Here is a 22,757-nt window from a genome sequence, read left to right on the forward strand (position 1 = left end):
GGCCCTTTTTTTGGTTATCTTGAACATTCTTTTGGGCATTACTGTAACGTATATCGCCCCCTACTCTATACTGGAAAACACACTCTGATACGTTACACTTTCCTTTGATCACGCCACACATCAGCTGTAACTGCAATAAACTACAGTGCCCTCGTCCCGCCCATACTGTAAACTCAACCAATGTGAGAGGTCTTCAGCTGATGTCGTCAGCGGTTTCCTATACAGTCAAGCGGTTTCATTACTAACAGTTTCTTTTGTAGACATATATTCTGTAGATTAAAGAAGCAATATTACAAAGAGCGAGAAGCCGCTGATCTATTTCTATTTTTTAGCGTGTACATTATGGCAACGGTGAAAAAGGATGACAGATTAACAAGTACTCAGAGTTTCCTTTGCGTTGGTTTTGCTGGAGTTTTTAGTAAAACAGCAACGTCTCCCCTTGAAGTGGTAAAAATTTTAAATCAAGTGGGGACATTTCATTCTAAACAAGGCTTCCTGCACAGTTTTCTTCTCCTTTATCAGAATGAGGGTCTGCGAGCATTTTGGAAGGGAAATATGATTTCCTGCCTTCGGTTATTTCCCTACAGTGCCATACATTTGGCAACTTACAAAAAGTGAGTATGATTAATGATTATTCTTTTTTTTTTTTTTTTTAATCTTTTATTAATTATTATATGGGAGGGAGTGCAATGTGAGTTACATTCAAAAGGTGTCATTCATTTTAAATATTAGGAGTAAGGAAACACTTTTGCTAATGTATCTCTCATTGCTCCTCTGCTAGCTAATGTAAACAATTAACTACGTTAGCTAACGGCCCACAGGAAGTTTATTAGGCAACTAACTGCTGTTATTGGCTGGTAGTACAATTACAGTTTATTTTATCAAATTATCTGACTGCTAACCTATTTTAAATATACCCTTTAGACCAACATTTAAATTTTACTGTAAGTCAAATTTGTCGCACTTAAGTGCTAGCAATTTAGCTAGCTTGCGTTTGTTTCTAGGAAAGTTCACTGTAGTTCACCGATGAAATCACGCCTTTTTTTTTTGACCAATCAAGTAGCTCAGAAAAGCTCAGCTCACGGTGGTGTCACCGTTTGCTCGGGCGAAACAGGCGTGGTATGTGCTGAGTGCGCAAAATTGAAAAGCACGATTGTCATTCATTAATTCGTACGTAGCATCATGGATATCATATAGTGTTATTTAACAGAATTTGAGCAAATCAAAGAATTGAAACACGACTGCTCGTTGACGCTGACTCAGCTTGTCACATGGTGTCACACGTGTGCATATTTTAAAGGGGACCCTCACCTTATTTGGGACTTAGGAACAGGATGTACTCGGGGGCGGTGGAGTTGCGCAATACCCGTTCTGACACTCCATAACAATAACATTAGGGACATCTCTAACGTTAATTTTTAACATTTGTATGCTTTCATAAGTATATATAACAACAAAAGTTATAATTATATAATAATACAGATGGATGCACTGTTGATGTCATTTTACTGAGATCTAAATTTAGTGTTGTTTATGTAAATATGCTGTGTGTAATATGTCTCATTCTATACTTGTATATATGTACACATTGTATACATGAGTACTTGTCACATGTGGGTAAAGTAAATGAACAAAAAGATCCTGATTTGAATTTTCCTCATTGACTGTCAGGATTGTCCATCTTCATATGGATGAACTGGGACACATCACACAGTGGAGGGCTATACTGGCCGGAGGGTTAGCAGGTATATCTGCTGCTCTGGCCACATATCCACTGGAGATAGTCGAGACAAGGTTTATTGCCCAGAACTGCAGAGAGCCTACCTACAGAGGCCTGCTCCACACACTTTCCAGTATTTACCAACGTGAAGGGCTTCTGGCTTTGTATCGGGGCTTCTCCCTTACTGTTTTAGGTATGTTTTCCATACTGACTGTCACTTTTTAATTTCACTTTTTTACAATAAAGCACTCATGTGAAACAAAGGAAGAGAAGGTTTGAGCACAATAACAGAATACAGAGTAATCTTAGATAATCCTCTGTTTACAAACTAAATAAAATGGAAATTCTGAAATATTATGTAAGACATACGAGCAGTTGAATTGTAAAAAAACTCAAGAGAAATTTGATCTTTTGTGGCGTTGTCTAACAGGGGCAGTCCCTTTCTCTGTCGGCTGCTATGCAGTCTACATTAATTTGGACAAGCTGTGGCAGGAACCGCACTTCCGCTTCACATCTCTGCAGAACTTCATCAATGGATGTTTAGCTGCAGGCGTTGCGCAGGCCTTCTCCTTCCCCTTTGAGACCGTGAAAAGAAAAATGCAGGTGAGAATATTGTCTGTGTCCAACTGAATGAAACAGCAGGGCATGATCTGCAGGGCCTATGCTAAGTGTATTGATTAAATATTTCATATATGAGTGGGTTTTTTTTTTTTTTTTTGTGACTCGTTCTGATATGCCATTGTTTTGTGTTACTGTGTTATCTCTGATATTACTGCAATTTTAGATGTCCTTGTTGATCTTGTAGTACCGTGTGTAGTACCTGTTTTCCCCCTTAGATGGCAGAATTTTGCAGTCAGGATTGTTTTACGTAGACTGTAACTAGTAGGTGGATTATCAGGCACTGTAGAAATCAAGTAATTATCTTGCATTAATCAGTGTTCATTTAAGAGAGATTCTGATAAATTGATTATTTCATCAGAGATATCACAATGAAAGGGTCCAGAGAACTGTAGAAATGCCAAGCTATTATTAGGAAGCCTGAGGCTGCTGTAGTGAGTGTGTAGGCAGTGTTTAAGCTCAAGAAGATCAAGAAGTTCATCAAAGATAATCCGTGAAGATTCTCAGTCATCCTGGTCATAGTTATCCAAGAAGGGTTGAGTTGAGGGCAACTGGACTTGGTTGTAGATTCTTGAAGACGTTGCTTCTAGGTGGTTGGTTGTAGATTGTTGAGGACGTTTCACCTCTCATCCAAGAGACTTCTTCAGTTCAGAACTTCTTCAGTTTCACCTCTCATCCAAGAGACTTCTTCAGTTCAGAACTTCTTCAGTTTCACCTCTCATCCAAGAGACTTCTTCAGTTCAGAACTTCTTCAGTTTCACCTCTCATCCAAGAGACTTCTTCAGTTCAGAACTGAAGAAGCCTCTTGGATGAGAGGTGAAATGTCTTCAAGAATCTACAACCAAGTCCATTTGCCCTCGACTCCACCCTTCTTGGACATCAAATATACTGCACATGTCACGCGCGCGCGCACACACACACACACACACACACACACACACAGTGAGTGTTTTGTTAATGAGAATATTAATTTGAATCGTCAAGACCCAATACACCTAAAAGTGTTTTCTTTCCAAACACACGATGCGTACTAAGTAATATTATTAGACGAGACATCAGCTCAGTTGTCTCCATAACCTGCTTGGAAAAGTTTAGGACTAAACAAAAGTGTCCCTAGATACAGTCAACAAAGGAAAGCACTGGGAGAATGTTTAAGGAAGCCCCAGGCTTGTGATCTAGGTCCTGTTTCTGTCAAGACTATGTCAAATGTTTTCTTAACCAAAACCCTCTTAAAAAAGACCCGTCTATGTGGCTTGGTCTATGTTTTGCTTACAAATGGTTAAAGGTTCTCTGTTGTAAATTGTTGAGTACTGATGCAGAAGTAGGAGTGGTATCTTTTCACTGTGGATTCTTCATTTTTTTTTGCTTTAAAAAAGAAGTACAACAAGTTGACATTCCAAAGTGTCTGATTCATACAACTGATTTTATTCTTAATTGGCTAGTAATGAATCATTTTATTGACTCACTTCATGCTGTTTAGATCAGACCCACCCTGTTAGAACCGCACACAGAAAATGCCCTCAAGCAAGAACTTTGTTTGGAAATTCATGACACACCAGACATTTGCACTTATATTAAATGTATTGTAAGTACGAACTATGGGACTGTCAGCTCCTCCCAAAATGATTGCTGATTGTTTTACTGATCGTTTCTGTTGGTTTTACTCCTGTTGCAGGCTCAGAGCTCTCGTCTGCCGCATTTCGGTGGGGTGGATGTGCACTTTAATGGTATGCTGGACTGCTTTAGGCAGGTGATCAGAACCAAGGGCTTTCTGTCTCTGTGGAGTGGCCTTACAGCTAATATGGTGAAGGTATGATATGTCTTATGTCATTTTATTGTTACATAGGCCAACTGGTCAATTTGAGGAATATCCTAAGAGCTGCTTTATGTTTATGAGAGAAGAGCAAAACAAACAAACAAACAAACAAACAAAAAACCTAATGCAAATCAGTTGTTAAATGATTATTTTCTTAATTCCAAAGTATTTGCCATGGTGTTTTTATATTTACAAACCCTGAGTAATTGTCATCCATGCCTTCTGTGAACAGCTTACTGTTTTGAAAATCATTTTTGCTCCCATAAGATGTCTAAATGTTACCAGTAACCCAAACCCATTTTAGTCTTCACTCAGCTGTTTCCCATATTTTGTGACATGATAATTTAGTGATTGTTTAATGTTTAAATTAGTGTTGCTAAGATGCTGAAATGCATTGTGGATGCAACAGCATTTGTGGTCCCTTGGAACCTCCTACACCATTTTAAAAATTTTACATTGAGAAGACAGGAAGTGCTGTGCATCTAAACTTATTTCTTCTCATTTGTGAGCAACATAATCAGTCTCACAGGTTTACAATACAGCTCATTATTCACGAAATCAATATACCCTTGTGCCTTTTTTCAAAACCTGCCGTGCTGTTTGCAAATGACAGTTGCACGTCTTTTCATTTTGGGCTAGCCAGATGACCACCACATACTTTTTCTAATATGGCCTAGATGTTCTTCATACACATATACATGGAAACAGACACTGACATTTAATATGTTTTAGTTTGTAATATTGTAAAAGAATAGTAATAGTACAGTACAGCACTGTACAGTATTCTCCTACTGTTTTATCTTATGCAAACAGAGGTATTCTAATGACGTAAACAAACAACTTGGGTACAGATATTCTCTCTGTTTCTTGGAATGAGCATTCTCTTCTTTCTCCTGCATTTTTTTTTTAATAGAGTGTTTTTATTGGGTTTAGATGGTAGGAGACAGGGACAACGCAGTACATTACATAAGAGTAAGCAGTAGGTGATTTGTTATTTTTTAACAGGGGGGATGGCCCATTGGTCACTGACACTACTCAGTAGAGTATAAAGGGGGATGGCAGGTCAACGGGGAGGATGCATTTTGGTCATTTTGCTAAAAAGGGGGATGGTACCCCCCCCCCCCCCCCCCCCCCCCCCCCCCCCAACCCCCTACAAATCTCCTAGTGAGAGTAAGAAATATGAATGTCATAGACTGACAGTCTAATTCTGATGCTGAATGCATCATTATCACATTTCAAATTATGATCAAGTATTAGTTTAATCTTATCTCCTCCAAAGCTGAGTGTGGACGTCTTAAGTACTGGTGTTGCTACTGTTATCTTGCCTTTGAGGTAACCATGACTTCTGCGTCACACTGCAATTAAAAATGAACAAAACATGTTTTTTGTGTTTCTTTTGCAGATTGTCCCTTACTTTGGTCTGCTGTTTAGCTGCTTTGAAATGTGCAAACAAGTTTGTTTGTACCGTAACGGTTACATTGTGTCTCCACTGAGCTACAAGCTCACACCGGGCGTGGACCAGAGCCTGGGTCCTCACGAACTGCAGGAATTCAAACGGTACCTGAGAAGGAAATTACAGTCACAGAGTTCATCAATAGGCAACCGATGGTAACGCTTCTGTCAAAAGAAAAAATCAGGAGTCTTTCGCATTTCCACGTGGCACAATGGAATGAAGGCTGATTTTATAACGTGATATTGCAACCTTTTATGAGCCATAAGTAATATTACTCATGACTGTAATTTCAGCTTTCGTGAAATGCATTTTAAGCCTCACTGCATTGGAAAACAGCAGCACAATCATGTGAATTTTGCACATCCATACTTGAAGCACAAGAATTCTCCTGAGCAATACTAGCTTAAGTGTTAAAAAGCAAATCTGTAAGTCATTGTTGCGCATCATTGTGACTGTATTTTGGAAGTATTTGCATGTTAACAGGGACTGCATGGCTTTTGTAAGCTGGCATTGAATATCTGAAACACAGTTGAAACTTTGGGAATATAAAGCACTCACTTTTTTAAGTGTCACTCAGGAATTCTGTTGGACAACTTGTTATGAATTAAACCGCTCAGTGTCAATCACTGTAAGTTATATGGTTCGAATCCCTCTCTGGCGTTAGTGTTTGTACTGTTTTAATGTCTTTTGTATTCATGTGCCTTAAAATTTCCACATATTTAAGTTATGTGTAACATTGGATCTTTTTTCTTGGTTTTTAATTCATGTAACTAATATGATGACTCCGGATCAAGTATTTTGGGATTTCACAGTGTTGTACCGTGATATGTTCAGGTCTTACCGAAAACCTGATTCCAACTGTTTGAAATCATATGTACATCCTTATATGATATACATGTTTATCTTACACGGCTGAATGTAATATATTTGAATCATGAAAGTGTTTTTTTTTACTTAACATAAATGTGTATTTAACTAATTCCCAGTGCATTATGAGATATGTTGGTGCTCAACAAAAATTAACATTGAACTCAGTTGTGTGTCTGTAATTTCCTAATAAGGCTACTCATATGTTGGAGTGAGTTTATACATATAAACATATATGTATAAAGATACATTTTGTGTGTGTGGTTCCAATGAGGTATGTTGCATTCTATCTCGCTCTCTCTCCCTCTGTCTCCCTCTGTCTCACACACACAAACGTGTATATGTTTGTGCGTGAGACAGAGATAGAGATAGAGAATATAACACGCACCTCACAGGCATGCGTTTGATGGAGCCACGGGTGTCATGTGATCCGCGAGCTAAGAATGAAGGGTCATGTCAAGGACTTTACTGGAAGTATGACCTTACCTTCCAACCTGCCTGAACAGCTGATGATTAACTCAAGACCAATGGTGTGCGTGTAACGCAGAACCACGCTGAAGAGTAATTGTTGGCACAAAATTTGTATTAGAACGAATGGCACATTATTCTTCAGGGTGTATTTTGCGGAACACGCACGAACACACACACAGACGCCAAAGTGTATTATATATATATATATATATATATATATATATATATAAACAATGTTCCCGTATTGATCTTGATGAAATGAATTGATCTCTACATTGAGATTTAACATTGCGCCATGCTTTATTTATTTATTTATTTTTGTTTATAGACAACTGTTAACAATTCTGAAATCTCCAAGAAAGTACTTCAAGAGAGCATGAAGAACGTTTTCAATTATCAGTCAAATTCTCTGAGTGTAGAGATTAATCACCTCCCCTAAAGTTTTCACGGACCAATCAAAAGCCAAAGTACGTGTTCACGTTTTGTCTCGCGGACTCAGCAGTTTAAAATCTGTTCTCGGCTCTTTTATCGGCCATTTCGACCAAGCCGGCTTGCCACCGTAGACCTGCGACAAGCGGGATTGTCATCTTGAAACGCCCTCCATTTAAGATCAGTTGAAAATGAGTGAGACCGCCATTTCTTTCGCCAAGGACTTCTTGGCCGGTGGTATTGCCGCTGCCATCTCTAAAACAGCTGTTGCCCCCATCGAAAGAGTCAAGCTTCTCCTTCAGGTAGGTGCTGGGCCTAAATAAAGCTGACATCTTAGAAATCGGATCACCGCGTTCTTTGAGTCAAGATGTCTCATACCTGGCTAGTGAACTAACCTTAGACTTGAGCTCATCCTTATCACGCAGAATACTACATGGCAAATAATTTTCTAGTAGTCCAAGGCGATAACCACGATATATCATTGACGTGTTTATCTTTGTTTGTCGGGTTGTTCTAAATCCGTTAGCAACAAAGAGTTACCTAACGAGGGAAAGCTCGAGCCGGCTAGCTAACGAATCGCCATTCTATTTTCTGCGCATTGGCTAGAGCACCAATGCGGAGAGAATGTGTCTCATGTTTTGAATATTTTTGCGGCCCCGGTGGGACCGGTTGTTTTTGGGTGTTTCAGACGCCAGAAAGGAGCTCAATGTAAGTTATCCTGTTGGCATCCTGGCCCTGACTGGTTTGTCCTGTCCTAGTACAGGCGATAACTTGGCTATCTGGTTGGCTAAGGGTCTATCCTATGGATCAGGCCTGGAACTTGGGTGGAACGAATAATGAGTAAAGTAGCAGATATTTTTCGGGCTTGTCCCTTTTTTGAAACATAAAAGGTCGAACCATGCGCTGCTTTTTCAAATTTTGTTGAACTTACAAGTCGCCGTTTAATTAACCTCACAGTGAAGTAAGGCTAGGTCATTCATTTGGTTTGCTAGTCAGGAGGGCGACTTCCCTAATGCGCTTCGCACATTCGTTGTATCGTAAGCTGTAGTAGCTCACTAAACCCTTGCAGTGGCCAAGGTCGCAAGGAGCTTAGGCCCGATATTCAAGGGCCCAAAACCACTTAGTTGTTTGATAGCTTTCTTGTGTAAAATGTGACGTGTCTTATAGATTAAGATTTATTCACTATGATACAACACTTTGGCAGCGATTATGTTCTTCAAGGGAATTCGACGCTCTGCTGATTTTAGTTGTGTTCTGACTCGACACGCGAAGGGTGTGAAGGTTGTGACGTAGACTTGGGATGCAACTTAAACGTTTCCATTTAGAACGAGTAGCACATGCAGTGAAATTTACCGTGTTGCCTTACGCCGCATTCGTGAATAGTGGCGCTCGAGTTCATATGTTACATTGTTCCCTTTCTGTTGTTGAGTCACGTGTCCTTGCCAAGTTCTTCCGCGCCGCATCCGACCTCCATTTTGAATTGACTTTGCTAGCAGCCAGTTCATAGTCTAGCCATTCAGACTGTCTTACTTAACTTCCTTCCATAGTCTAGACCTATTTTGCTTACTCAGGTTTAATCATTTAAAATAAATGGAAACTGAACACAGATTATTTATTCTATTTTTATATTCAGACTTTTACATTGAACAGTTCTATTGAGTGTGAGTTCTTTGTATTTGATTTAAGTTTGTTTAATTAGTTTGTTTACTCGTTTACAGGTGCAACATGCCAGCAAACAAATCACAGCCGACAAGCAGTACAAGGGCATTATGGACTGCGTTGTCCGTATTCCCAAGGAGCAGGGCTTCGTGTCGTTCTGGAGAGGGAACTTGGCCAATGTCATCAGATATTTCCCGACCCAGGCCCTCAACTTTGCTTTCAAAGATAAGTACAAGAAGATTTTCCTCGACGGCGTGGACAAGCGCACCCAGTTCTGGAGGTACTTTGCCGGTAACCTTGCCTCTGGCGGTGCCGCCGGTGCCACCTCCCTGTGCTTCGTCTACCCCCTCGACTTTGCCAGAACCCGTCTGGCTGCTGATGTCGGGAAAGCTGGAGCTGAGAGGGAGTTTAACGGTCTGGGTGACTGCTTGGTAAAGATTTCCAAGTCTGACGGCATTAGGGGTCTGTACCAGGGTTTCAATGTCTCCGTGCAGGGCATCATCATCTACAGAGCAGCTTACTTTGGCATCTACGATACAGCCAAGGGTAATGCCCGTACTCCTTTCTTTGATCCTCAGATTGTCTCGGCTTGGTTTCCATAATGTATGGCTTTTTGGGAATGTGTTAGTGATAGGTTTTGTTTTGACCCAGGTATGTTGCCGGATCCCAAGAACACTCACATTATCGTCAGCTGGATGATCGCCCAGACTGTGACTGCCGTCGCTGGTCTCACGTCCTACCCCTTCGACACAGTCCGTCGTCGTATGATGATGCAGTCTGGACGTAAAGGAGGTAAAATGGGTGTTTTTTTGTTTTGGGTTTTTTTTTTTCTCCCTTCTCCCTTTTTTGTTTCTTTTACTTGCGTCATCATTGACATGTGCTTGTACTGAGACACACAATCTGGTTGTCTTTGCAGCTGAAATCATGTACAGCGGCACACTCGACTGCTGGAGAAAGATTGCACGCGATGAGGGTGGCAAGGCCTTTTTCAAGGGAGCTTGGTCCAATGTTCTCAGAGGCATGGGTGGTGCCTTTGTGCTGGTCTTGTACGATGAGCTGAAGAAACTAATCTAAAAACCCTCCTTTGTGTCCACCGTAAATGTGACATGTTTAACTGTAACATATCTTGTACATCTTGAAGGACTTTCAATTCCGCCTTATTTATAGGGACCAACTAGTATGTCAGTACTAGTTGTACTGGGGAAATCAATTCTCTGTTTTTTTTCGTTTGTTTCCCCCTTTGTTTTGTTTTTTTTTTAATCCCATACCACATTGTCATTCCCAAAAAAAAGTCTCCCTGTCTGGAGCGCCGATCCACTGGTCCTTTAGCTGGATTGTTTTTAGTTATTTCACAATAACTAATAAAGACAACCCACCGAATAAACATACCTTTCCTTTGTGTCATTTCTTTCTTTTTTTTTTTTCTTTTACATTTTTAAAAGCAACAGAAGTTCTGATTGTCATTTATGTGGATTAAAATGATCACTTTGGGCCTATGAACATCAGACGTCACCAAGTGACCGGGGAATCTGGTATTTCCTGAAGTGTACTCTCATATCCATAATGACCTTCAAACCCATTCAGGCTTTTCATTGGACTGGGGCCAAATGCAGCTGAAAGGTTTGGATAATGCAGATCTATTGCAACACCATGTCCTTTTTAAAAGAAGCTCATAAAATACTGATCTTAAACAAAGTACTTGTCTACTAGAGATTGCACACATTTTACTGCTGTTTATTCTGATCAGTTCATTAGTTTGGGCAAAGTATGTTCTCAGTTGAAGGGTAGACCATTCAGTAGCTGTTGCATAATTATGGATTGTATCCATTGTCACTACAACTTGTAAATATTAGCCAGTGGTAGAGAGGTATGTGTGAATGATAAATACAGTCAGAGTGTTGACATGTGTTTGTAAACCTGCAGGAGTCACAAATAGATACACTGCACTGGAGTAATGTGAGCTGAGTGCGTTTTGATACATGATCATAACAGCTGTCAACCATGACATCCCACTACAAACCACCATCAGCCAAATAACTCCAAATGTTGACACTCATATCATCTCCTGTTTAACATCTGAGTGGCTCAAGGCATTAATAAATCAGGCCATTAATAAGCTTACCAATTTTATAACGATGTATCATGTTTCCTTGAGGTCCACGGTACTGTTCATGTGGCCTGTTGAGGTGAGTATATCACATGATTGGCTATCAGCCGAGGGTACAGAACTCCACGCATTTTCTTTTTATACTCATAGAGCGTGATGAGAACGCAAAATAAATTAATCATTGATTCAGTAAGTCTGATTATTATCTACACGGGTTAGGTTGGATAAGGACGTATAGACGAATTCCAGAGAACGAACATAAACTTCACCGATTACGCAACCCCACGAGGAGCAGGACACGAAGCACATGTCCTGTCACGGAACTATAGTGAATGACGTAATTAAGCATCGCCATACTCCAACGTTTTTTTAAAATTCTTTTTTTGTCATTTGGTCATCAAACAAATACAAACGGTACATACAACAGTAGATATATCCTAATAATACTTACCTGGGCAACAATGTATTTAAACACGCTAATCTAACCTGCTGATCTGCTAAACAGCTGTGTCAGTAGGAGGTGTGTCCTTCGCCGTCTACTGATCCGCACAATGAGTCCTACTTGGAAGTGAAAGGCCGAGGTTCAGACAAGCTGTATTCATACTAAAACCATACGTCGCGTGCGCATATGGTTAAAATCAGGGTCAGAGATCGTTACGGTGAAGTTAAGTACTATGTTACAAAATATAATAGGTAAGAAAAAAGTAATGCTGTTTTGTTCTTTGACAGCATGGACATTAGCATGATCTTCAAACAGAAGCCTGTGCAAGACGATCAAATGACGCTGAAAGAGTCCATAACACCCCCTTACAGTTTTACACTTTGCGGTTATTTTTGATTAGCCTACATTGATCTTAAACCGGCTTAGTGTAAATAGGCCTACATAAATAATGTAACAAGCACAAGCGAACTGAATGAACTCTGTAGACTAACGTTACAGTTGATTCCCCCCAAGAAACATCCTAACATACCTAGTGATTTTCATTTAATTTCTCTCAGGTCAAAAATCTGGCTATAATTAGCGAATGAATGAAAAAAATGAATGAATAAATAAATAAACAACAAACAAATAAATCAGTAAATAAATAATCGTGAAACAAGACGGTCAATTAATAACTTTACCCCTGATCTTTGTTATTTTCACAGACACAAAACGGCCTCAGTAGTTTAATTAGGAATACAACAACTCGGGACTGAAATCAGTACGGCTTTTGCAGCCTATGGGGGAACCTACAACCAAAACGGAAAGGTGGATAGTGCCACCAGGTGGCAAATGAATACAACAACAACTCAAATTCAGGGGATGTGTGAATCAGTGATTGAACCTCTATCACGAAAACTCTACAGATCCTAATAATAGGCTACCCGTCGTCAGGCGGTGCTACGAAATTTATCAACTAAGCAATAGTAGCATAAATGGTAGTACGCAGAATTTTCAATGACACATTTCTTCAAGTGTAGATCGTGCCTAGTGCGTATTGCATCCACGTCCAGCGGTTTGTAAAACCTTTCAGGAAAGCCCCGACGTTAACCACAATTTCCACAACCACATCAATAGCTTTTTTTAGACAGTAAATGGTCTGCTTCTTTACCCATACATCGGCAAATTTAGTGAATGTAACAAACCTGAAAAGTGTATAAAAACACAACTTTCCCATGCCTGTATAGCCCTGCGAAAAGTGGCATATTGCTTTAGAAAGAAATGAAAACTCGTCCGTTGCAGTCCAGCCGCAGCTGTGATCGGTGGTCACATATGATGATGATTAGATATTGTTTGGTTTTTAACAGGAAAGTGTCTGTTTTCTTCTTGTAATTTTCGAGTGCCGGTGTTTGGAGGGTATGACTAGGTTTTCTTTACATTCAAAATTTTTGTATCTAGAATTTTCTGAAACACAATAAACATTCGACAGGCTACAACACACGAAAAAAATGAAACTGACTTAAGTTTCTTCAATAGCCGCTCCTCCCACCAGCCTAAGAGCGTGTGTTTAGGTTACTCTTTTCTTCCGGTTGTATTCCACTGAAAGGTTTACGGTCTATCGCTACTGAATGACAGAGCAGAAGGACGAAAGAAAAAGCCCTAAGAACTTAAAAGCACAGATGCAAATGTCAGCGAAAGAATCGAGACCGGGCTGTTTATCTCAAAGAACATGTACCTGTGGCGCTGCCTACTCGCTGTAACTCTTGGGCTCCTGTGGTATTTTTCTGATTTAGCCCAAGTAACTGTCCAGTCGGCTTTGTGTATTTTTTGTCTTCTTTTATCCCCTCGCCTGTTTAGGACGACCGATCGAGAAAGCAGCACACAAACGGATGAGTTGGTTGAAGACCCGCCACTTCAGGTGATCTTTAAAGTTTTCTTTGTATGTGCTTCAGTAACGCGTATGTTGAACTGTTTCAAGTTGTGTGAGTTATCATCAGTTGTCATAGTCCGTAAACACAGCTGCATCCTCAAACAAAGAACGCTGATTATACCTTGTTGATATTTTTGGAGGACACGACTTAACATTCAAGACATTTCAAATTATATTAAATAATATGTTTGCATATGTCAAATCATCATTATTTGCGTTTAACATTACTTATTTGTTCAGTACCTTTATCAACGAAAACGAGATACCCTAAGTCTGCAAGTTAAGCGAGATAAATTTTCATATTAAATTTTCATTAAAACAGATTAGTGAAACAAATAAACTGAATGAGTTGTTTTGAAAGAAGTACAAACATTCAGAATGTCCTTGGAAGTTAACTGAAACAAGTATTAACCAACCCGTATTTATGGTTTAGTAATAAAAGTAAGTTAAAAGAGGGCACATTCACGCTTGCAGGCATAGTTTATACAGTAAATAGTGGTTTTAACCTAAGGCTATTTTCTACAACTAATGTCAGCAGAACTGGTTGTAAGTATGTACTTTTTGAAATGCTTATTGTTTGTGCTCTTTATTTATGTATTTATTTATTGACCAATCAAATAGGTGCTGGTAGGTCAAATGTCTCACACTGGTCAGCATTATCAGGAAACCTATACTGAATTTTTCTCTACAACTGTATGCAGGACACAAGTCAGGACGAACATGTTCATCGCGAGGATGAGACTGATGCAACCAGCGTAGAATCATCTCAAAACTTACAGTATTCAAGTGTGAGGAAGTCTCTTCACCAGGGTGAGTAATAACAGTCAGTCAGTTAAAAAATTTTGGTGAAAATAGTGACAGTAGTGGAGGTTTAATGCTGATAGTCCCATGAGGGATATATTGTGAAAGCTTCTGACTCTAACAGAGGAATAGTAAAATAGAAACTTCTAAAGATTGCTCTTTTCAGCAATGATGACAGACAGTATGACTAAGACATAGTGCTCCAAAAACCGGAACTGAGAAATTGGTGACCTGTTTGTGTGATAATGCAGAGCTATATATGTGGTTTGGCAGTTTTCTTGGTATACCTCATACCTTTGTCCATGAAAAATATTGATGGAATAAAACATTCTTCTGATCAAATTTCTGACTGTATTTTATATTTTCTGACACTGCCATCTCAGATACTGCTTCAGTGGTAATCCAGCAAGCCTGCAAACACAGTGAATGTTTTCTTTTTTTTTTTTTTTGTTTTTTTCCCCTTTCAGTATTTGAGTGTGCCTATACTCATCTAATCACGCCATGGTACACTGCCCCAGAGCCCACGGATTCGCAGCCCCTGCATGGAGCACTGTTGAAAGAAGTCGACCTGTTTGTGGATAAGACTATTGGGCACACCAAGGACTTTGACTTGTGTGCCGCAAGTGTGGGGTGCATACGTATCCTCACCCAGCATCTGCACAATGCAAAGCACTCAGAATCTGGGTGAGCACTGTCCACAATAACAGGAAGTTGAAAGTCATATAGCTAGCCTCACTAGCTATATGTTTACTGTAACTTGAGATTATAGGTGATAGGTTGAAAAATATCAACTATAAATTTCTCATACATCCAGCTAAGTTACTTTGCTCTATAATAACAACATTTATTTTCTACTATGTGGAGTTATCACCTAATGACGTAGTGATTACAAATCCAAAACAGAAAGCTCAGAAGGCTCACAAGGCTTAAATAATCCATCAAAAATGTTGTTCAAATATCACTACGGCCTAGTCCAAGTCCTGCAGAGTCAAGTTATGGTGCTGTTCAAAAAGCATCTATTCTGCAGCTTAATATACAGCATATGCCAACATGCATTAAGCTCATTCATTTGCCTCAGGGAAGTCAGCTTTGGATCTTAACAAATATCTGTGAAGTCATTCGGAAGATGAGGCATGAACCTGTCACTGTCCCACCTGTTGTGTAGCTAATAAGTATTTAGGTTTTAGAATCAGTTATGTTTAGTTCAGTGTCGCACAACACTATAATGAAGTTATTGTCATTTGAAAAACACAAAATGACTCTTGTCACTCACAGACTGAGACGGGAAAGAGTGGACTAGAAAACCCATCCATTTGTGGGTTACACTCCAGGTGGCAAAGAGTTTAAGTAAACTTGAATATTAGTTGTTCTCGAAGAACTGGCTGTGTCGATAAGTTAGAACGTTTCTGAATTTCACTGTGCACTCGCTCTCAAAAAGGCCATATGTAATAAGCACTTCCTCGTAAACTACATCGAGGGGCTTTGTTTTCATGTATGTAAACGAACAACCAATCACGTACAAGGAAAAATACTGCTGGGAGCTGAAATGTGAGTCCATGCCCACAGGTCTGTGTGTTGTATATAGACAGTTCTTTTCTCACACTCTTCTGTTTCCTGGTCTCAGATCCCCAGTGTTCAGCTCCAGGGCTGACGAAATGGCGGTCCTCAGGGTAATCTCTGAAGTGCTGGTACGAAACCTTCTACCTGAGTCCCTGTGGGGCCTCGACCTCTGCCACTGTCTCTTAAAAGAGATTGTCGCCGTGAAAGGTTCGCTTTCTTACATGTACATATGCACACACACACACACACACACACACGAAAAAAAAACAAACAAACAAAAACCATGGTGACACTCCCTCACAAAAAACAAAACAAAACAAGAGGTGTAAAATATCCAGCCCAATCTATGAATACGTTTTAAAAAACTGTTATACACATGATTCCTGTGAGGGACCATTCCTCCGTTAAACCTAGTGCATGCAAACATTATAGAATTATAGAGGCGGAGAGAGAGTTCCACCGATTGATTATGGTTTTCCTTTTAATATAGGACTGTAAAGCAATATGTTATGTTGAAAGTCACTCCTATTTGGGTTAAAGACTGCTCATAGACTGGTGTGTAAAAGTATGGCACTCCATGGTCAAAGTTTATGGCTCTTGGTGGATAAAAGTGAACTTGGCCTCTCAGTGGACAAGTGAAAGTGCACCAAGAGGCTTGGTTTCACAAAGTGAAACATGCAAATTTGAATGCAAATTCCCATATAATCACATGCAAAGTTTGATTTCAGTTGTCAGTTGATAAGTAATAGCAGACATGAATGGACAACTGATTCTCAGATATAACAACTTCCAGTTATATCTGTTAACCAGCTGAGAGGTTTCTCTTGCTTTTGAGAATTTTTTCCATTCCTCCTGAAAGGGAATGGTCACATTAAATATTTTTTGCTATTATTATACGTACTATGTAGATGTCATTTGATCACAAAGATGTATTGCATTCAAAATCAATGCAGATTTTCAACTTTTCAAGTCTGGTGACTTTCAAGTTAGGTAAATTCCAAAATCTTATTTTTTTGTTTTATGACAGTGCTTCAGGGTTGATTTTGAGGTTTGTGTCAGACAATTGTCTTGCTATAGTATCCACGCTTTTCATTTTTAATTTATTGATTAACTGTGGGACATTAACTTCTATGTTTCCTCCTGTTTGAGTGCTACACTCTGTCGCCCAATTCCAAAGCATAACAGAACCACCCTCATTCTTAACTGTTGGCAGTTTGGTCTTTACTTTTAAAAAAAGCCCCTCCTACTTTCTCCAAAGGCATCTTAAATTCAGTTCAAAAGTTCATTTTTCCAGCTTTAGGCTAAATGTGGTGTCCTTTTGCATGCCTAAGTTTGAATAATGGCTTTTGCAACTCTGCCATCTCTAAACAACAATGTCTTGACTTCAAATGATGTTCTGTTTTATCTGTGTACATGTCAGATCAGCTTCTCCTCACCAAGAGATTCACTGAAACATACATTCTCACTGCATGCCTTTACCACAAGATCAAACATGCTCATTCACATTTATTTGAGTGAATGAGTATTTCTCAAAACTGGAAAAAGTTATCTGGACAGGTTTTTTTTTCTTTATGATTTCCATGTATCACAGTTCTAGAAAGAGAGGAACATGTAATTCCTTTTCTTAAAAGGGTATGTCACCGACCTTTCAGGTGTGGAAGGCCACACCTCTCTCTTCATGTTCCTCCAATCACTGCCCTTATGCTCCAGATAATTGTAGTCATGTTACTGTCACACATTCTGGTTGTATGGCTTTGTATGTTTCCAGGAGAGCCATTGAAAGCCTAACCGTAGGAATGCTGAAGAGAATTTATGCCTTATTGTTGTCTTGAGCCTGGGGGGTGGGGTTGGGGGAGGAGTTTGGGAGAATTCATATAGTTGACTTACAAAACATGCTGTAATCGCCTTTGACTGGAATAGAAAGTATCAAAATGTGAGGTGTGTGTTAAATTGACTTATTTTTGGTTTCTTTAGATTTGTCTCAGGTCAGTAGTGTTGAACAGGAGTCAGGACTTGCCCCGATCAATTCCTACTAGAAGGCGTTAATGTCTGTTAGTCTTGCTAAGATAACAATGCATATGATTGATGTCGTCTGATTTATAGCATTTTATTTTATTCCACAATGATAGCTCATTTGTAATATGTGCTTGTTTCCCCAACAGATTTCATGATGGTCTCAGTCTGATGGCCTCTAACAAGCAAAGTTCAATCTATAAAAATTCCACAATGTTTCATAAACCCATCACACTATGCAACCAGTCGACATTCCCAACCGAAATCAGCAAGACTTTTCACCTTTGCCCTTTTTTCTGCTTTCTCATCAAATCTGTTGTGTGAGAGAAATAACAGTCGACATAACAAATGTAGACTGTAGATTAATAACCATATCAAATAAACGTAGAGTGGTTAATACTGCGAACGTAATGGAAGTAAACAAATACTTAGTTCTCTTCAAATATGTACGGAAATAAACAGCACACGTGATTTGTGTGAGTGGTAAACCACAGCGCCCTTGAAACTTGACCTCCTCTCCTCTGCCGCCACACATCTAGCAGATCTGGGCGCCTACAAAGCATCGCACATCTGCTACCATGGCAACGAGTGCATGACTGTCCAGAGCCTTTTGTGTAGACTTGTTGGTGTTTTGCAAATTTATCTTAGATCAGTAACACCCGCTTGGCCAGACCATTGCATACATAAAAAGAGGGGATTACTAACTTCTAACTAGAGTAACACAGAGAAGAAAAAGGCCTGTCAGTGAATCTTAAACGAAATGTTTTTTGTTTTTTTTTTCCCTTACATAGTTCTGGATCTGCTTGTGACTTGGTTCTCTGACCCAGACAATCTGAACCAGCTGGTGGTAAGCAAGCTGGATGTAGTATCCACCAAGACTACAGTGGAAGAACTGGGAGAGAGAGGAGCCACACCAACATCACTGGAGAGTGAAGAGTCTGGCAGGTGAGTGACTCTGCTGATAGAGGTCACACAGAGCCCATGCAAACAGTGTGTCATGGGTATTTTGAAGAGTATGCTACTTAGGAGTTTGTAGTTATGGGGATCATTTTTTTTTTCAGATTGACAGATGACCCAGAGGAGTGTAAGACCAGTGAAACTAAGGCCAAAAAGAAAGGTTTGTTATTTCTTCTTTTGAGGGAACTCGAACAGAAACAGAAAAAGCAGCAGTTGAACTCGAAGGTGTTAAAAGTTGCATGACAGTTTACGATTCTGCACTGAGCTTATCTGTTGAAAATTGCACTGTCATGATCTTTTTTTTTTTTTTTTTTTTTTAGCAGGCTCTAGGTTTAAGGAAGGTTTGTCAAAATTTCTTGATAAAGTGAAGTCAAAGAAAACCAAGAACAGGAAAATGAAGAAAAAAGAGCAGATATGCTTTGCACCAGCATTAATGAGCCCTGCATTATTAGAAGATGATGAAAACGCTAGCAGTCGGGAAGGATCCATCAACAGCCTCTTGGACTCAGAAAATGTAAGGCATTAAAACTTATTTGTACAGAGAAACTGTTTTATTAAAGGGCTCAAGAGAAGCTGTTGCATTTGACTTATATGGAGAAAAAGTGTTTTATTAAACAGCTGTAGAAAGGCTCTTGTACTGAAAAACTTGTTAAACAGCCTTGGAGAATCTCTTACCTGTGCTTTTGTTTTGTATTTACTGGTAGGAGGACAGTGATGCTGACAGTTACACGACGACCGCCCAAGAAGACATTGAATTTAATCTGACCTATGAGGTGTGGCGTGCAGGAAACTGGGCCGTCAGGGTGATAAACGTGAGTTGTATTTCACCTCACCCTGGGCAGTGAGAAAGAGCTATTTATTTGTAATCGAGTTGGAATTACCCACGACCATCCATTTCTCAGGTGAAAAGGGAGAATGAGGAGCTGTCTTTTACAGTTCACTTGGAGGAGAAAGACAACCCAGAAAACCTTCAGTGGGATGTGAGAAAAACCCAAACCGATATCCTCCACTTCCACAGTATGTGGGAGGTGAGAAGTACTTTGCTTCCCCCCCCCCCCCCCAGAAATCATCATCTGATTGAATAAGAACGTATACCTAAATGCAAGTGATTCTGAAATGAGAACACCACTTAACAATGTTTTTCTCTGGTCATAAAATCATTATTATTTGATACAGGTGATGTCAGTTTACTCTTTGTTTCAGTATTGAACATTACTTTTTTTCAGGATACATCGAGTTTCCCATCTATATCTGTAATCATCGAAAATCCAGACAGGCCAATGGATGATGATTTCGAAGAAGAAGCTAAGGCAACTTTGGAGAACTTTCTACAGGTATCGCTGAGTGATAACATGGTAGCAGCATGGAGATGAAGAGATTTGACGTAAAGAGATTAAATTATTCAAACTTATCTCATTTCTCCTCAGGCATTAGTCTCGGATGCTGAGATAGGGCACAGTCTGGTAGTGTTCCAGTTCCTCTGCCCACTTGATTGGTTGCTAGGTGAAGAGGAACATAGTGGGGGGGTATGGAGTCTTCTAAGTGGACTGGCCTATCTCCTAACCCCTGCTCAAGAGGAAGAAGAGGTATTCCTGTTTTTCCTGATTGTTGAGAACAGTGCTGGAACCTAGTCCAGAATATGTAAATGAAAAAGGAAACTGTAAGCCTTGGAGCTCAGTGGTCTTGGAGCTCAGTGGTCTTGGAGCTCAGTGGTCTTGGAGCATGGTGGAGCATTCACTGACTTTTGATACCTCAATAAGAAATTACATTAACTTTTCTGTCATTGATCAGAAAGAGTAGAATGTCGTTTATAGTATCATATTTTGTCAAATTAATAATTTATAAGATAACATGCTGGACACTTCAAGATATAATGCTACACAACTTAATTTTGCATGCTTTTGGGAGAATTTTGCAGCTCTTTTTGAGTAAAATGGTCCATTGACTTAACCTTACGGATTTAACCTTACGCTGCTACTTATAACCAACAATCACTTATGAACTATTTGTGTTATTGTCAAAAAATGTATTTGAACATCAGTCACTCAGAGGTTCATCTTGGCACAGTGAAATAAATAGAGATGCTGCTCTCTGCTGGTGATTCTCGTCATGGCAGTGAATAAAGCTGTTGTTCCTTTGTGATAGCCTGATAAATATTAGTTTCCTCAAAACAGCTTTTTTTTTTCTTTCTTTATATTCACGAAACCCCCAATATACCACTTAGCTTTCTATTTATAGCAGTTGAATTGCAATCAGTGGTTATATTATGATGAGTGTTTCCATTCACCTGTCCTCTCCGTTTGGACTCTCAGCCCAGCAGCCAGAAGGAGGAGGCAAAGCCTGATGACATGCTGACCAGTTGTGGTGATGCGCAGCCCACCGTACAGCCAGCCTTGATCAATGATCCGCAAGTACCTGGCGAAAGTGACCTGGGAGAAGCCAGCCCTGCATGTGCCCCCTCTGACACCGAACCCACTGATAACAGCCGTGGTGTAGATCCAGCCTCATTGCCTGTCTTACAGGGCAAAGTGGAAGACTCAACTGGTCAACCGGTCCAAGAGCCTGGAATGATTTCTGTAGGACTGTCGAGTGTTACCGAAGGTGTAGATGAGTTTTTGAGTAAGGCTAAATCAATCATTCCTAAAGTCCAGATAAATATAGACTTAAACTCACTTTTTATTAAAGGTGAGGATACTGAAAACATCAGTGGCTCGCCGTGTATTCAATCAGGTGTATGGTCAAACAAGAAGGACGAACTCAGAAATAAGGAAAAGGAGAAGCAAAGATTGGCCAAAGAAGAGACACAAAGACAACCACAACTGCAGAAGAAAGACCTCAATCAATCCAACTGGGAGAAATCAGAAATTACCAAAGCCTTACTTGATTTGTTGAAGGAAATTTCAGGTATAACTACAACTAAAATTGAGGTTAGCTGTTGGCGGCCATATTAAGTGATTATATATGAGCTATTGTAAAAATTGGAGTGACTTTGTAACTATGAATTTCTGGTGACTCTGACATTCAGTTTTCAGTTTTCATTCATCTTCACAGGAAATTCTTTCATCCTTCGCGTATTTGATTCCCTTCTAAAAGCAGTTATGCCATTGGTAAAAAAGTAAGTTTTTAAAACCGCCTTGATTTGTAAATACAATAGGAGTGTATATGAGCGTATAGTCTTACATTTGTGCCTCCCAATAGGAAAGTGAACAGTTTCATGAAAAAGATGAACCCCACAGAGGCACAGGTAGCCTCGTACATCGACACCTTCTGTGAAAACCAGTGGCCAAAAGGTTCACCTGAGACACCAAGACCACCACGGAGTGATGAGGAGAAGAATGAAACAAAACACAGAGCTCATCAGCTCATCTTGGCGAAATGTATGCATACATTTTTCAGCATTGTCTAAGACACAATGATATAGGCTAATTCACCTAATGAAACCATTAGAAAAATGTAATAGGTTTAATATTGATTTTTTTTTTTTTTTTTTTTTTTTTTAGGTTCAAGTTTTGTCATCAAGAAGACAGAGATTGAGACTGTGTTTAAGATTTTCCAAGACACTGAGGAAAATAAGAAGTTAGTTTATGTAAGTATTACAATGACATAACTTAAGATCTGTATGACGAACTGAAATTTTTTAGGCAGTTACATGGCAATATGGTTAATCTTGTTGGTCCTGCAAAAATATTTTATGAACTTTTGGCACTGGATCTATGCATATTCTAATCCTTTATCATGATTTTTCCGTCTCTAGATGCTGCTCTCATTCTTGTTGCGGGAATTTCTGCCTGGAGAACCTGCTCTCAACGTTATAGCTAATGTTACTGTGAAGGACATTGTATAATGTCCATTGGTGAATTGTGGTTTTAATGCTCCATAAAGCATACATGTCATTTAGAACTGTGATATTTTAAAAGTATGAGCACTTAACTCTG

General features: G+C 39.5%; 2 protein-coding genes across 2 annotated transcripts; both read left to right on the forward strand.

The window, feature by feature from the left end:
• The first annotated feature begins 226 nt into the window (after positions 1-226).
• Positions 227-6,641, forward strand: slc25a43 (solute carrier family 25 member 43). The gene is made up of 5 exons (XM_030766064.1): positions 227-614; positions 1,672-1,913; positions 2,151-2,323; positions 4,014-4,148; positions 5,557-6,641. Exons 1-5 carry the CDS (start codon positions 343-345, stop codon positions 5,764-5,766), a joined length of 1,032 nt encoding a protein of 343 aa, XP_030621924.1. The 5' UTR covers positions 227-342; the 3' UTR covers positions 5,767-6,641.
• An 840-nt stretch (positions 6,642-7,481) lies between these two features.
• Positions 7,482-10,421, forward strand: slc25a5 (solute carrier family 25 member 5). The gene is made up of 4 exons (XM_030793677.1): positions 7,482-7,676; positions 9,093-9,579; positions 9,685-9,825; positions 9,950-10,421. Exons 1-4 carry the CDS (start codon positions 7,566-7,568, stop codon positions 10,105-10,107), a joined length of 897 nt encoding a protein of 298 aa, XP_030649537.1. The 5' UTR covers positions 7,482-7,565; the 3' UTR covers positions 10,108-10,421.
• The last annotated feature ends 12,336 nt before the right edge of the window (positions 10,422-22,757 follow it).

This window comes from Chanos chanos, chromosome 2, assembly GCF_902362185.1.
Source record: "Chanos chanos chromosome 2, fChaCha1.1, whole genome shotgun sequence".
In the NCBI taxonomy this organism is placed as follows: domain Eukaryota; kingdom Metazoa; phylum Chordata; class Actinopteri; order Gonorynchiformes; family Chanidae; genus Chanos; species Chanos chanos.

What these genes read in the sequence shown, in the direction of transcription:
- slc25a43 (XM_030766064.1), top strand. Translation starts at nt 343, where the DNA reads ATGGCAACGGTGAAAAAGGATGACAGATTAACAAGTACTCAGAGTTTC. An exon ending in CCGTGAAAAGAAAAATGCAG is followed by an intron (nt 2,324 to 4,013) that starts GTGAGAATATTG and finishes CTCCTGTTGCAG; the next exon opens with GCTCAGAGCTCTCGTCTGCC. An exon ending in TTACAGCTAATATGGTGAAG is followed by an intron (nt 4,149 to 5,556) that starts GTATGATATGTC and finishes TTTCTTTTGCAG; the next exon opens with ATTGTCCCTTACTTTGGTCT.
- slc25a5 (XM_030793677.1), top strand. Translation starts at nt 7,566, where the DNA reads ATGAGTGAGACCGCCATTTCTTTCGCCAAGGACTTCTTGGCCGGTGGT. An exon ending in GAGTCAAGCTTCTCCTTCAG is followed by an intron (nt 7,677 to 9,092) that starts GTAGGTGCTGGG and finishes ACTCGTTTACAG; the next exon opens with GTGCAACATGCCAGCAAACA. An exon ending in GCAGTCTGGACGTAAAGGAG is followed by an intron (nt 9,826 to 9,949) that starts GTAAAATGGGTG and finishes TTGTCTTTGCAG; the next exon opens with CTGAAATCATGTACAGCGGC.